Source organism: Haliotis asinina, chromosome 10 (assembly GCF_037392515.1).
Source record: "Haliotis asinina isolate JCU_RB_2024 chromosome 10, JCU_Hal_asi_v2, whole genome shotgun sequence".
NCBI lineage: Eukaryota > Metazoa > Mollusca > Gastropoda > Lepetellida > Haliotidae > Haliotis > Haliotis asinina.
In genome coordinates, this window is record NC_090289.1 from 9,344,314 (window position 1) to 9,359,039 (window position 14,726).

The following is a 14,726-nucleotide window of genomic DNA, read 5'->3' on the forward strand; positions in this document are numbered from 1 at the left end:
TACTCCTAAAAATTGGTATTAGAACACATATTTGTGCTGACGACATGCATTTATTTTGCAAAAAAGACACATGGGATAGTTGAAGGTGGCGAGTACATTTGCACGAGTGGAATTCTTGATGGACCATTATTTATGTTCATCTTATTGATTCTGCTGTCCGACAACTGTGATTAACATGATGGCTGTTTGTGTGTGAACTAACGATGCCATGCACATATCGTGTACAACACATTGGAACTCTGTGAAATTTGCAGGCACCATGATGAGTTAAGTTAATCACATTCGATGATTAGCAGACCATGGGACAGGTGCAAACAAGCCCCAAAAATGTGACGATCGATCCTGTGCATGGCGACAAAAGAATGAAAGATCAGTTTCTCCGAAACAATGCTCACCAAGACCGTTCACGGTACAGGTCGGCCAAATGGAAATCGTCTAGGGGAAATTCATACTCATGCTAAAGATCCGAGCGATCTTCTTGTGGGGTGCTCGATTGATGGACTTACTTTGACAAACGAAGCATTCTATATCTCGTGTTGCTTGGTTCTGTCTCGGAAAACCCGTTCTCTCCTTAAAAATCTATCATAATCTTTCATAAATAGCACTGTGGACACCATTTTGGCAGATTGTAATACCTTACAATAGGTTTTGTAGGTTTTGATTGTAGCTTACAATGATCTTAGCCTACAATCGCTTTGTGCAAATGAATGGCGACTGTAGCCGAAGTCTAAGATTGCGGTCTTAAGGGTTTACAATAATTGTAGATCTAGATCGTTTTGTGCAAGTGGGCCCAGATGATGCGTGGTTGCCCAGTACAAATGGTCAAACTGCCGATATTGTACACAACGTTGTAACTGGGGACATCGACGGTGGTCATGGGCCGTGTTTTCTGAGATCAACAACACATGTCATCGTCGAATGAGTGAGTGAGTGGATATGTGCACGCGTCTTTTGGGGTATGAATGAGTGAGTGTGCTTTGGATGATTAATGACGGATGACAGCTGGTGCGTGAGGCACTGAGTAGAAAGGGTCGGTTAGCGTGTTTGTGTTTACATTATGAGTAAGTGAGTGAGTGAGGTTGCTCCTGGGGCTTTGATATGAAGAGCAAGAGACTTTCTGCGATAGGCATCCCAACCGGCCCAAAACGATACAATGCATTAACAGTCATGGTTTACAGTGTATATAAAGACATTCCATGTCGACGTAAACACCTAATGCATAAGGGAAACAAAATGTCATTGGCCCCACGCTTATGGTGTAAAAAGACAAATAAACCAAACTATAAGGAAAAATAGTATTTTATTTGCATCGTAAAAGAAAAGAAAGACCTTATGGCGACGTTCAGAACACCGTCGGTACTAATGAATATGGCATCACTATACGTATGTTTTGCATGCGATGGTAGGAATGCAATATAAATCCTCCAAGAATCCATGATGTCACTTGTTGAAATGCATAGCACCATTCTATGATATACAGTATACAGAAACGTGATATCGTGGGTCGAGCAATCGCACGCTGCTGTTTGTAACTGTTTCACGAGAGGTTTCACGAAGAGGTTTCACAAAGAGGTTTCACAAAGAGCTGTCATACGTCGAATTCTACTGATACTGAATTCTTTTCTTCAGCTGTGACATTTCTTCTTCGTCGACAAAGCCATCGCCTAGGAATGAGCGTAATGAGTGGTCATTAATAGAATACAAGTATTCCTACAGCGAAGTCAAGTGAAGGTATTGCAGTTTGGCATCAAGTCTTAATATGCGCGATGCGGCACACATCATTATACTGTTGGTACTTTTCTGGTATAGATGATTATACTGTTGGTACTTTTCTGGTACTGATCATTATACCGTTGGTTGATTCGTATCTGTCAAAACCGGGACTCATTGGGATTGAAGAAATTATCCGGTATAAAACAAGGTCGTGTTGGTAAAAAAAGCTTGTGTCTCCAACAAAACAAATCGTATATGTTAAAAGTATGACTGAAATTGTATTTTTACGAAAACAATCGGCCACAATTTTACCCATCCAAACCCACACCCACCCTTCATTGTATAGTTTTATACCCAAAAGAAGCATATGTGTTCTCGCTTCAGGCGGTCAGCCTATGAAGATGGAATAGATGAACTCTCTGTGTACAGATATTAAACTGGCTATTTCTGGGACGTAATGCTGGATGCATTATCAAACGTTATGGCCGTTATTTCTCCTCTGAAATCTGAAACTATCTCATCTAAGCTAAGAAAATCATTATATTTTATTTCTGATTCACACTGTATTCATTCGCGAAATATGTTCAATACTATGATTCAGTTCTGAAAAGATATTTGATTGATTGTGTAACTTAAAACAAATGCATCAGTGTTCGGTTACCAATTGAAATTCAAACTGAATGGTCTGTCTTCAAACGATTATAGAACATTTGCGTGAAGTACTGAAGTGTGTAATGACATCTAGCACGGATCTATGTTTCAAATTCCGAAACTTACCATTCCGGTCAATGTATCCTCTGATTATTCCTGCAAGAAGTCTTGGAGAACCAGACACTAGTTCCCGCATTTCATCAGTGGTGTACAAGGGCCTGTTATGATATTAAAATAATATTAAATCATACATAACGGTTTGTCTTCAGAAGGACAGCAGCACAACCTCGATGTAGTTTTCGGCTAATTTTAATCGATGTTTTTACGTCACGTTTGTTTCATATATATTTGTTTTTGTTATGATTCCTTTTTATAAAAACGTCTCGGCAGTCAAGTTCATATTTTCTATGGTACGTGGAAATGGATACTGACAATCAACCTAATCATTGTACGTTCAAAATAAGTTGTATCTAATGTTGTATGCATGCAGCGTTATGAAAAGGGATAAACATGGATAGTATAGAGTGACTGAGTGTGTTTAGGTTTAAGCTGCTTTTCGCATTAGTCTAGCAAATAACAAGAAGGGGGCGAAAGAAATGGGCTTCACACATTGTACATATAAGGGGAGTGGAACACGGAGCTTCGGCGTGACGAAGTGGGGGGAAAGAGGCATAAACGTATGTGAAACCCACACCGAAGTGATTCCGGCAGATCAATTTTGATTCTTCTCAGGATGTTAACACACGGTCCTGAGACAGGACTCTTACATTACGACTCAGATGGTCATGTTGATACAAGTTCCCCTACGGAGGAACATAGGTTCAGAGGTGACACATTTGTGTAGTATTCTTGGACAAGATACTTAGATTCACATTGTCTTAGTTCACCCAGCTGTAAAATGGGTACCCGTGAGGATGAGCTATCAGTATAAGGGTGTAGTTCATTGCGCCTAATGGGCAGTATGGCTGTATGATCCCCATGGAGTTAAAAAAGTATCGGTAATATTGCTAAAAGAAACCCACTGTTGGACTCAAACTGTAGTGGACTTTTCAGATAACATTTAAAATGGCATTTAGTTAACAAGCACCGCGGCGTTCCCTTTCTTGTCTTATGGCGGAGTCAAACGGTAATCAGGTGAATTCGGATTTGTCGAACCGAAGATAATTCGAACTAGTTAACTGTTCAACTATACTTCTTGTGGGTTTAAATGATTGTCTTACCTTATTTTACCATTCATTCTTTCCATTGGACTTCTTTTCCCATAAAATCGACCCATCCTATCAAATATTGTTGACCGTTTTGTTTCCACGGAGGAGAGGCTGTTGTATAGATCTGACCCCTCTGGGATATCTCTGCTGAAGGACTGTGACAGTGACATCAATGTTGCGAGAACAACACATACCTGGAGCGAACACCGAAACTGCATAGTGCTTTGTCTGTAAAGTAAATACGCCAATTGACATGTTGAGCAAAGAACGTCATTGCGTACGTCAACAAACGAACCGGAAATGAAATCTGTCATGACGTATATTATAATCAAAAGTGATAATGGCCATTATTAGGCGAATTTCCATCACATTTGTGCATGCTCAAAGCGCTATCACATTATTACCTTACCATCAGCTACCTTCAAGGTGCCTGTGGGGGGCTGGACGGTTTTTTTTCAGTCACATGACTTGTCCCACCGGATACCCACTTTCCGCTGGTGAACAGAGGGAATTTTGAAAAAAACCTCGCTTGCCTAAGGCGAGACCGCATGTATCACATGTGATATGTATAGAAACATGCTTACATCGATGTGACCTGCTAAAATATCTTTCCTAAATCGCATGTGAATTGGAATTTCCCTTGGTATTTACAAATCAAAATGCAGACCTTTCGGAAGAAGTTTTACTTGAGCTTTGGGCATATTCATGGTGCGAATAATATGCATCACGGGAACCATCTCATCCTTTTCATATTTAAATATACGAATAAAGATACAGAGAAACAGATTTCGGATGGAATGCCTTAAACTTTCCAGTTGCCAATCTTTTCTGACAATGTATTCATAAAGGATGTGAGAAAGAAATATATAGCCTTAACTTCAGTCGACTCACAGAATATAAAGTGACAATCAGTGGACTCGAATTTGTGCACAATAACATCATATGACGATAATTGTGTGGGCAATACAGTTATATGGCACTGTTTTGCACGACAGTGGACGCTGTCACGGTTACAAGAGAATGTTTTTACGACGCTTTAAGCAATGTGCAAGAATATCACTGCGGGGACTCCAGAAATGAGCTTCACACATTGTACCACATTGTATGTGGAGACTCGAACATATCTTCGGCTTGATGCTTTACCCACCGCCTCCATAGTAACAAGAAATGATAGCCAAATGATATGGAAGACTAAGATATACATGTATATTCCACTACCTGTGACTGCAAAGTCTCATTGTATTCCTACTAACAAGAACGTCAGTTATTGCCTACGAGGGCCAACACATCGGGGTTCTTATTTTTCATACGATGCCCTAGGGCAAGGTATCACTTTGTCATGGTAACGTGACGTCATGAACAATGCCATGACACTACGGTTCTTCTGTGACGTTGCGTTCTACTTTTGGCTACGGCAGGTAGCCACGGGTGCCTCGCTCGGGAAATACCATCATTTAGGCACTCGTGTTGTAAACATAGTATGACATGGGCACCCATACGATATCCTCTATATAGTCACAGGTGACTACTACTGTTTGGAATAACAACCTTTGTCAGTTTTTTAAAAATATGGACCACCATATCATAAGCAGACTCCTACCTAAAGAGAACAAGAACACATTGAAAGAATTTCAGACGTGAAGGCATGATGTTGTCACTGGTAAAATGAACAAACCGAGAAAGCGAAGGATGGAATACTGCAGTTCCGACCCAGATAGTGACAAGTGTCCAGATTTCTCCACTGAGAAACCTAATCATGATATGTAATCATCACTACATTAATTGGTTCATCAAAGGGTTTGATACAGGTGAAAAAATAAAAAAAATAAATATACAAAGACGTATACCACGTTTAAGTGAGTGAGTGAGTGACTGACTGACTGAGTATTTACCTCACGTGACATCAACAGCTACTCGGGACCTAAGATGTTCGCAGCGAAGGACGGTTTGTTAACGGAGGAAGATGTCAGCCCAAACCAAGCACCAGTAACATCATAATATTTGGCTTTGCATGTTCATTTGTATTTTTGGAATGAATAGCAAACCCACACAAACTCGAGAAAAAGCTAATTCACCACCCGATCACTGCCCCAAAGCTCAACCATTATCCTAAGATAGACTTTCTCTTTGTTAACTGTACCTATTTGAGACAAGGAGAATTAACATTATGTGAATACTCCATCGGAAATGTACCTTAACTATGTTAGCTCTAATTCTAGTTGGTGGTGATCATCTACGCTCATCATTTCACACACACCTGCAGGAACAGAACCAGGATATTGGATGATGGTGACAACAATGATGAGGAGGTTGGGGCGTAGGATGTGTGTGCTTTCGTGGGATCCACACTCTGAATCAATCCGCCCCTCACCTGGCACTATCCCATGGCATTGCCAAAACCGTACAATTATGGGTATGTAATAAGAAGTGAAAATGAAAGACACAATAGAGCCTCAAAATTGAAGTTTTGATGGAGCCAAATGGAGAATACTTTCGAAATTTGATGTATCAACTGTTAATCAAAAAGATTGTCGAGGTGATTCCCCGTTTTGAATGTTCTTCAGAACAACTGACCTTCCTTTACGAGCGTTTGTGTCGCTGAGCACAGACTGGGGAGCATGCGTCCTTTCCCCAGACACCTCATGCCTGTGTTGATTATATATTCAGACTCACATAGTGGTCTCCTCTTTATGAATCACTATGAAATAATGACGAAATTGACAAAAACGCAAGCGTGTTCAATCCCCTCTTTAGCAGATAATACAAACAATTTGGCCATGGCGTTTAAGTGCAATGAACATGCCTGAGTGAAAATTATCGACACATTTGCACAGACGTGGATGTGTTCTGAAAGTGATATAACAGATTTGGTCAAAGGATAAAAATGAAATTAATTTGAATTTATAACAGTCTGGGGACCAATAACCTGTTTAAATATCCGAACAGATATTATATTCAAAATACATCCAATCGCTTTGAACACAGAAACAAAACCGAGCTGTATTGAAATCAATTACTAAAACAGTAAATCTCCCCAAATACACAGTCAAAAGCTTAGCCACCCCATGTAGGCTATAGATGATAGAGCGATATACTAAATCTCTTACTTGATTCCAGCAGTGTAAAGCAGCGTCGTTGATGATAGCCTACAACACCCTGATGCGACAATGACTGTGGGAAGGACCCTGGTAGTCTGTATTTACTCTCTACCTGAGTTATGAATTATTTACTGAGGTGGGTGGTAACTTCCTCATACCTGCGTGGAACAAACGCTTGGCAGGAACCGCGTAATCCCTCCTACTCTGATATTGATCCAAGGGTGACAATGGTAATAACACACGCTCTTCCAATGGGGAACAAGTGGCTTCACATGATGAAACAACACTGTTAAGAGTCACCGGAGTATAACCACTCATCCGGGTTCGTTGTGAATTACGTCACCTCTGACGACATTTTCTTCCTATTTTTCCAGGAAAGACCAATCGTTGGTTGACGTTTTCCAGAAATGTATCTCGAAATTACACGTCACGCACTACGAAGAAGAATGACAAATGATGCATTCATTTAAGAACAGGTTTGCTTTTGCGAAATCATAGTCTGTATGAAAAATATTGGATGTTAAGCATGGCTCTTGAAATACTTGATATAAGTTCAGGTGCTCGATGCTGCGTACAAAAGCGTAGGTGGGGAAATGTGTGTGTGCGTGTGCGTGTGCGTGTGCGTGTGCGTGTGCGTGATTATATTTTTCAGAAAATGAAACGTATTTCTACAAATCAACATGAGTGAGAAGGCGAAATACATCAGAAGATATTGACAATATCTCATTTGCGTCAGTGTGCCAGATCCTAATTGTGGCAATGAACGAACATATGTAGGATATGTGGATCCAATAGTAATCTTGGACTATTTTCGCACATCCACACTGAAATTGAAAACCAGTATTTTGGTGAGACTATGTATGGGTATATTTCGTATTATGAGTATATTTCGTATTTTAAATGAAACCATGTGAACAGTGGTTGCTACTGGTAACACATTTTAGTTAACACTTGCGTTCATCAATGATTTTTAATGATTCACTCCAATCATTGACGTTGATGTTTTGAATGGGAATGCATCACACTCCAACATATTCTGTACATAAATAGGGCCCGTGAGAACAACGGTGTGACACATCGCCTCAAGCAAATGGTTATATTTATGTTATGTCGTTGTTCATTCAGGATTAAATGGGTACCCGGTAGTATGGGATATTGATTATTTTAGTGATACATTAGTAGGTTGGGATGTGTACTCTGCAGGATGTCCAAAGCGCATTGATCCAATGACCGATGTAATGGTTGTGGGGTGCTCTGGATACCAGTGTGGTGGTGTGTATCTCGTTATATATGTACAATTATACACTTCGTCTGTTCTTGTTCTTCTTGCATGAAAGAACATTGCATGTCATACTGACCAGCCATTCCCAAAGTTTGTCAAATATTTCTAACATATACCAGGTCTTTTGTAACAAGACTTAGGCACTCCAGGCGTTGGATCATACAGTACCTGCTGGAAAGCTTAGGAGTGGCTTTCTGTGAAGTATATTTAAAATGTTTGTGCTTGAAAGAACATTTTGAAATGTAGTCGCCAGGCCTGGGTTTTCCTGTTGCTTTACGGAAATTTGAAAAATATACCCTTTGATGTGTAAGGTTAATCGAGACTGGTTTTACTGTAAGGGCATTCTGTTATTACCTAATTTAATAAGACTGTCACAACATAATGACAACGATTCTAAAGCACACTTACAGTCAATAACATCTGTGGTACCCTATCAGATATTAGTTCCTTAATCCCGGAACTACATACATATTACTAACACGCGTAATAATGACGACGACAACGACGATGATGATTATGATGATAATGATGATGATGAAGATGGTGATTTGGGAGGAATTTCTAACGGACTCGTACAAACAGAAAAATAAGAAAAAACATCTCTCCATCTCACGGTTATTTATGTGCTTTGAACGATTCATATTGACATAAGCAAAACCTCTCTGCAGTTCTTTACCACATATTACGTTTTGAAGAGACTTCCTGATTGTTATCGTTTAAGCACTGTTTTGTTTAACTCGATTTGGGAGCTGGTGCCAGAACATTGTGAGTACTTGTAAATTAAAGCTACTGTGCGTATGGCCCTGGGGACAATGATCGTTGGACAGCTTCTGAACCTGGTAGAGCCTACAGTTTTATGTTTGACATTTCATCGATATGGTTTTGATAGAACCATTTATCAAGGAGCAAACACTGCTAGCAGACAGCAGATTGGCAAATGTGACAAGAACATAAAAGGGAAGTTAGGTCGTGATTTATCATGCACTCGCCTCATATTTGACGCGGAGACGGGCGGGTTATTTACTTTCAGCGCATCCAATTTGTTTGCGTGTGTTTTCATATATGTGTCGTGACAATATAGTGCAACAAAGGGAATGTGAAATGAATCAATAAATGAAACCATTCAAGAATTGCTTGTAAACTCGTAATTTCGAAGATTCAAGGGGGAAGTGTGTGTGTGGGGGTGGTGGGTGGGGGTGGGGGGGGGGGGGGGGTTGGCTGTGACGCATATTTTAAAAAATGAGTTCATGAATGAAAGTATGATTTTAGCCATCTTACGAGTAAATCTGAAACGAACATGGTCACTAATTCATAAATAGGTGTATAGATAATGCAGCACACTATCTGAATGTATACGCCATTTATTCATACACAAAAGGTATTTCTTTACAAACCGTTACAATACATGAATGCAACATTAATAAAAATAAATTGTTTTCCTTTTGACGTGTCATGTATTAATGTTCTTCAAACTTCTAAAACCCTTTCAAAAACTTCAGCAGAAAGCTGTTTCATTCCAGATCTGTGTAGAGTTGGCAACATTGATATAGCAGTCATTCCAGAAAACTTCTCGAGGGATCAGATTTAATCTGCAGAGTAAAAACAGTTGAAACAATGTGGTTGACAATATTTCTTACGATGGGTCGATACTACGGGAATAGACTAAAAAGTTACTGTAAGATCATCATGTAAACATGTATTATTCAAAGTACTCTCGAGCCATGATGAGCAATTTCTCGGGGGATCGCATAAAATAGTTCGACCCGGGCAAGTCCAAGTGCGCTGTATCATCATCGTGCGTTTTAGATATGATCCACATCATCAAGTTAAGTCGTTGCTTGAGACAGAGTCGTACATTGCTCACAGAAATGTGCGCAATGCTTTTATACGCTGTAGCTTAGGCCTTAACGATTTATTAATTTTGTGTATTCTGTTACATTATTAAAGATGAAGTCCATTTTATGTTTATTTGTCCGGAAAATCAACGAAATAAATACCTACCGAAACTATCTGTACCTCAAATCAATGTTAAACTATTGCTCGTCTTACTTTCGTGCAAAGAGCCTCCAAATGAACACTAATATAAGTATCCCTGTTTACTTATAGTGCATTTTTGTGAAGAAAAGAAGTGAACAGTTAAGAAGTTTATTATATGCCACTGTTTATATGTGCGAGTCTCCCTTGTCTATATGGGCATATGGCCTTTCATTTAACAAAGAATTGATTTGAACTGAGTTGAGCTGGCTATTGGCCAACCCCAAAAAATACATCAATAAGTAGCCTTTAACATAATGGTACGTCGTGGTGATAAATATTATTTTGAGTGTGTTGAGAGTTTGATATAAACGAAAATTAATTCAACACATCAAAATTGCAGACATAAAGGTTGACAGAAGTTCTGTTACAGAATGCTCTTAGTTACCTTTCGTTTTTGGCACACAAAAAAACGTTCTCCAGAGGAAAGAACAGTGCCATTAAGTCTATCATGGTGACGTCATATTCATAGAAATTCTCATGGATGCTGATAAGAAAACGCAAGTCTGTAATGGCAAAAGAAATTTAAGTCTATATGCTGCATGCACTGATATTCATGAAGTCAGATCGCAATTTCTTCAAGCTGAAAGGAACGTCTCGGTCACAAAAGACGAGCGGCTTACGGGTCTACAGTGAATAATAAGACAGCAAACGTTTCTTCAAAGGAACCTCTATCAGTAACAAACTATTCATTTCCGTAGACGAACAGTCATCGGCATTTTGTTGAACGATCAGTCAAACCTTTGATTATCAGTTGTGCCAGATTTGATTACATTGTTGTAAGAACGTCTTTTGATTAGAACCAAGCAAGACCTTTTGTCATCGTGAATATAAACATACTTGACGTGATCAATGCCATCGGCCTAAACAAATCGTCACTGATGATACTAATATGAAACGACACGTCTAAACAGATTCAGTTCGACATTTGAAGCAAACACCAGCGACACCAGGTGTTCCTGAAAACTGTTAATCTTGGTTTTACCCACCGCTGGTACTCACCCGAACACTATTAAAACGTACTTTGATTGGTGCTCGAGGCTGCACAGAACTCCTGCCGTACGCCCACGGGTCTGCAAACATCTCTGAACCAGACAACCATATGATGTACCGGACAGTCCGGTGATTGAATAACGTGTTTTCTGACTTGAGGTAATGCCAGCAATATTCTAAAAGCAGCGATTCTGTTGGTGATACGTGAAGGGATTTGTTCATTTTGAACACAGTGGAGCGGTTTCAAAACTTGATACTATACATGTTTGACACAATAGTATTGAACAAATGCTACTATGCTGGATATGAGACGTTCGGAATTCCGTTTGTCAGCATAAATGATAAAAAATCAGGTAAACGTATCCCATTACAAACATACATGTATATGTCAGGTTAGAACGTACTTCCCAAGATAGCTGGAGTAAGTAGGCATATCAATATGTATCTTCAAGGAAATCCGACACCAGAAGAAGGTGATGACATTCTAGGATTAGCATGAAAGAATGAGAAGGAATCCATTACAGGCAATATGTTTTGGTGACATTTCGCAAATCATGTAATATATTGAACTCGAAGTGAATGAGTCATCGAAGATTGCAGTCTTCGTGATGTAAAAATAACATGAAACATGGGTTTTGCAGATTGTCATATGACACCCATGTTTGAGTGCATGTTGTTGAAAGTAGTTCGAAAATGAAGAACACAGCGATGCTAACAAACCCCGTGTCGAACTCGTTATTCAAAATACAGCCAAAGTCTAATCTGAAATCATTCATATTGGTCGTTGGCAAATGTTGGTTGCCAACTTGTTGGATGTGTGAAGGAGGTATTGGGAAATATGTGTGAACCCAAAGTTGCGCTAACGTTGTACCTCCTTTGCCCCGATGTTAACAAACACATTAATAATATTGCCCTGGCTATTGGATTAATAGTGAAGTGATCAGGTCGGGACATGCATAACGATTTGTAGAGTACACTATATTTGTATTACCACTGGAATCTGTTAGCTTGAGGTAAAACCTTTGCGAGTGATAGTTTCGGTGGGGTAGCTGTATCCATGATAATACGTTACAAGGTTGCGTCCCTTAAACGAGCGGGATATAGAGGTCAGAGCTCGAATCCCAGAACCGATTTGATGCTTTTCTTGGTTTGTCATGAAGAGGCTTTCATAAAAGCGGAAAAATGTACGATCTGAATCACTTTTATCTTGTACTGACAAACGAACAAAACGGTCAAATCGGTTTGTACTTATCAGTCAGATCTACTAATTGTCAGACACTGGACTAGAATTTATTAGGGCAACAACCATATATTAATGTAAATTTCCCAATTGGCTATTTCAACCTGATTAAGGAAAGTTGTTACAGTGTATCGATATCTAAAGCCATGTATGTTGTTTTACAAAGAAGTGGAATGTCAAACCTATCAATACAATGACAAATATATCACTTTGATTCAATGGTGAAACGAATCTTGTATGGTTGTGAAATTTGGGGATATGCTACTTTAAAATTATTACATGTAAAGAAGAGTAGTCCATTGTACATGGTGAACTATTGATGGTAGACTCCAACACTCTGTTGATTTTGAAACTCGTACAGTTAACTATTTGGTCTAAAGTATTTAAAAACCATTAATTTGAATTATCTTCAATCTTTTAGTCTTCTCTCTATTCTTTCACTGAAGTGTCACTGTGGTATTATCGTCAATGTGGTATGAATGAAATACTGTTCAAAGTAACCTTACATTCAGAATCAGGGTACATTTACAAAATGTTTCACGCTGTGGTGTTTTTTCATGGTTCAAAGCGTTCATGCAGCTGCATTCGTGCATTCTGTATATTACGTATTGCATTGCATTCGTTTAAAGTAAATCTGTTGTTACGGTCAAAAATTGGTCTAAAATTCTCAACAATATGTATTGAGCAAACAAGAGTAACATATAAAGATTCACAATAGAGGTTTCATGTACAATGCAACTAAGTCAAATCGAAAGTAATGGGTCTCAAATGTAATATCAACTCCCCAAAGTCTTGGTTTGAGAGTGGGAAACCGTAATACTGAATGTAACGCGGCGAGTGGTCAGGCAGTGGTCAGGCAGCAGTCATGCAGCGGTCATACAGGTCAAGCGTTGACGAAGTCAGGCAGATTGATGTACGACAACCAGCCGTTATATACACAGTCACTGATTCTTGAATATTCGAACACACATGTGCCCCCCCATCACCATTAACGTAGAATTTTTGCGACTCCCGGTAGTGAACACATCACATACTCAAAGGGAGGTAACTCTAAAGCGTTACCTTAAAGCATGCTGCCAAAGTACAAAAAGCACTGAACACGAAATGCCGACCATAATAATTATCTATTAATCAATAATACAATTTACAGAAAATACACTCTCGCAACACTATTGAGACAAAACGTACTAATGAAAACATTGCTGCATGCACAAGTTGTATTCTCGAAGACGAGTAGCATGTGTTATATGTATGTGAAAGGTATGCAGATAGACGAATAAAATATTTACATTGTAATCAGTAATTACAAAAGCCTATATACAATACATAAATAAATGATATCCAAATTATAAACTCTATCGCTATTTTCATGAAACATGTGTTACCTTAACATGAAGATGTGTATATATTCTTCCTGTCAAATATTACGGCTATGTCGTCACAATCACAGGGCAAAAAAACTGAATAAAAAAATTGTTTCAAGTGGTGCTCCCGTTTCGATGGATTCTTCCTTTTCGTCTCCACTGAAAGTTTCTCCTGCATCATGTAAAATCGGTTCTTGTACGTAGGTTTAACATCCCGGTCGAAAATGACTTCGGTAACATCTTTTATTACTTCGGAATCCATGGTCAGTGTCAGGTTGTCAATATAGAAGCCAGAGGAAGCCATCAGCAATAGTCACGTTTGACGTCATGTCACGTAATATCCGCCTCTGCACATTAACTGCCGGGTGTGTCCGTATTAGGCAGAAATTCGAGGACGTCATTGACTTAGGTTTTATTGAGATTTTACAAACTTTTTGTCAAATTTTAATAACGAAAGTGACTTTTAGGATGCTCTTTTACATATCAAACACAAAACTACGTTCGTATTCTCCTTTAAACCGCAATATGACACGTATTTCCTATCAGCTCGTATTTTAAATTTTAAGGGACGCCAAATTAACTGCGGGCTCATTTTAGACGATTTACGTTACCGTTTACATTATATGATATAATTTTTGTTAAGGGACGTGTGTTTCATTTGTTTGCTGGTGTTGGTGTCACAGGTAAAATGCGGTCAGTAAAAATACTCGAGTCTAACCTGCTCGTCAAGGTTCAGGGGATGTACCTTATTTATTACTAATTATTTATGGCACCCACCGAGACATCTCCAATCTGTCTTCTGAAGATAAAATATTCAATAAACATCAAGAGGGATATCCTCAGGGACACACAAAAGTGACAATGACCACTTTACAAAAACAGACTGTGGGGTAATTTTCTTCTGTTGGTACTTTTAACATGTTGGTTTCAAAAAGACTCATAGCGTGTTTCAGAACATTAAAAAATACCTGAACGATGGAGAGCCATTATCCTGTGGTGATGGATTGTTATCTTCCGATGTATCATTATCATTGTGATAATGTTGATGATTTGAGCAGGTTCTTTTCATTGGGATCGGGTATTAACGACATGCGTAGGTGTGCTTGGTGGAAACATTGAAACATTAGTGTTCATAAGGAATAG

At 39.0% G+C, this 14,726-nt stretch overlaps 1 protein-coding gene across 1 annotated transcript; it reads right to left on the reverse strand.

The window, feature by feature from the left end:
• Positions 1–1,281: 1,281 nt before the first annotated feature.
• Positions 1,282–6,762, reverse strand: LOC137298354 (uncharacterized). The gene is made up of 4 exons (XM_067830574.1): positions 6,680–6,762; positions 3,585–3,800; positions 2,491–2,582; positions 1,282–1,664 (listed from the first exon to the last, which is right to left on the reverse strand). The coding sequence occupies exons 2-4, from the start codon at positions 3,788–3,790 to the stop codon at positions 1,603–1,605; spliced, it is 360 nt and encodes a 119-aa protein (XP_067686675.1). The 5' UTR covers positions 3,791–3,800; positions 6,680–6,762; the 3' UTR covers positions 1,282–1,602.
• Positions 6,763–14,726: the final 7,964 nt, after the last annotated feature.

Excerpts from the sequence above, each read along its gene's own strand:
- LOC137298354 (XM_067830574.1), bottom strand. The coding sequence starts at position 3,790 with ATGCAGTTTCGGTGTTCGCTCCAGGTATGTGTTGTTCTCGCAACATTG. Across the intron at positions 2,583-3,584 it reads AGAATGAATGGTAAAATAAG|GCCCTTGTACACCACTGATG; the intron begins GTAAGACAATCA and ends ATATCATAACAG. Across the intron at positions 1,665-2,490 it reads AGGATACATTGACCGGAATG|GCGATGGCTTTGTCGACGAA; the intron begins GTAAGTTTCGGA and ends GCTCATTCCTAG.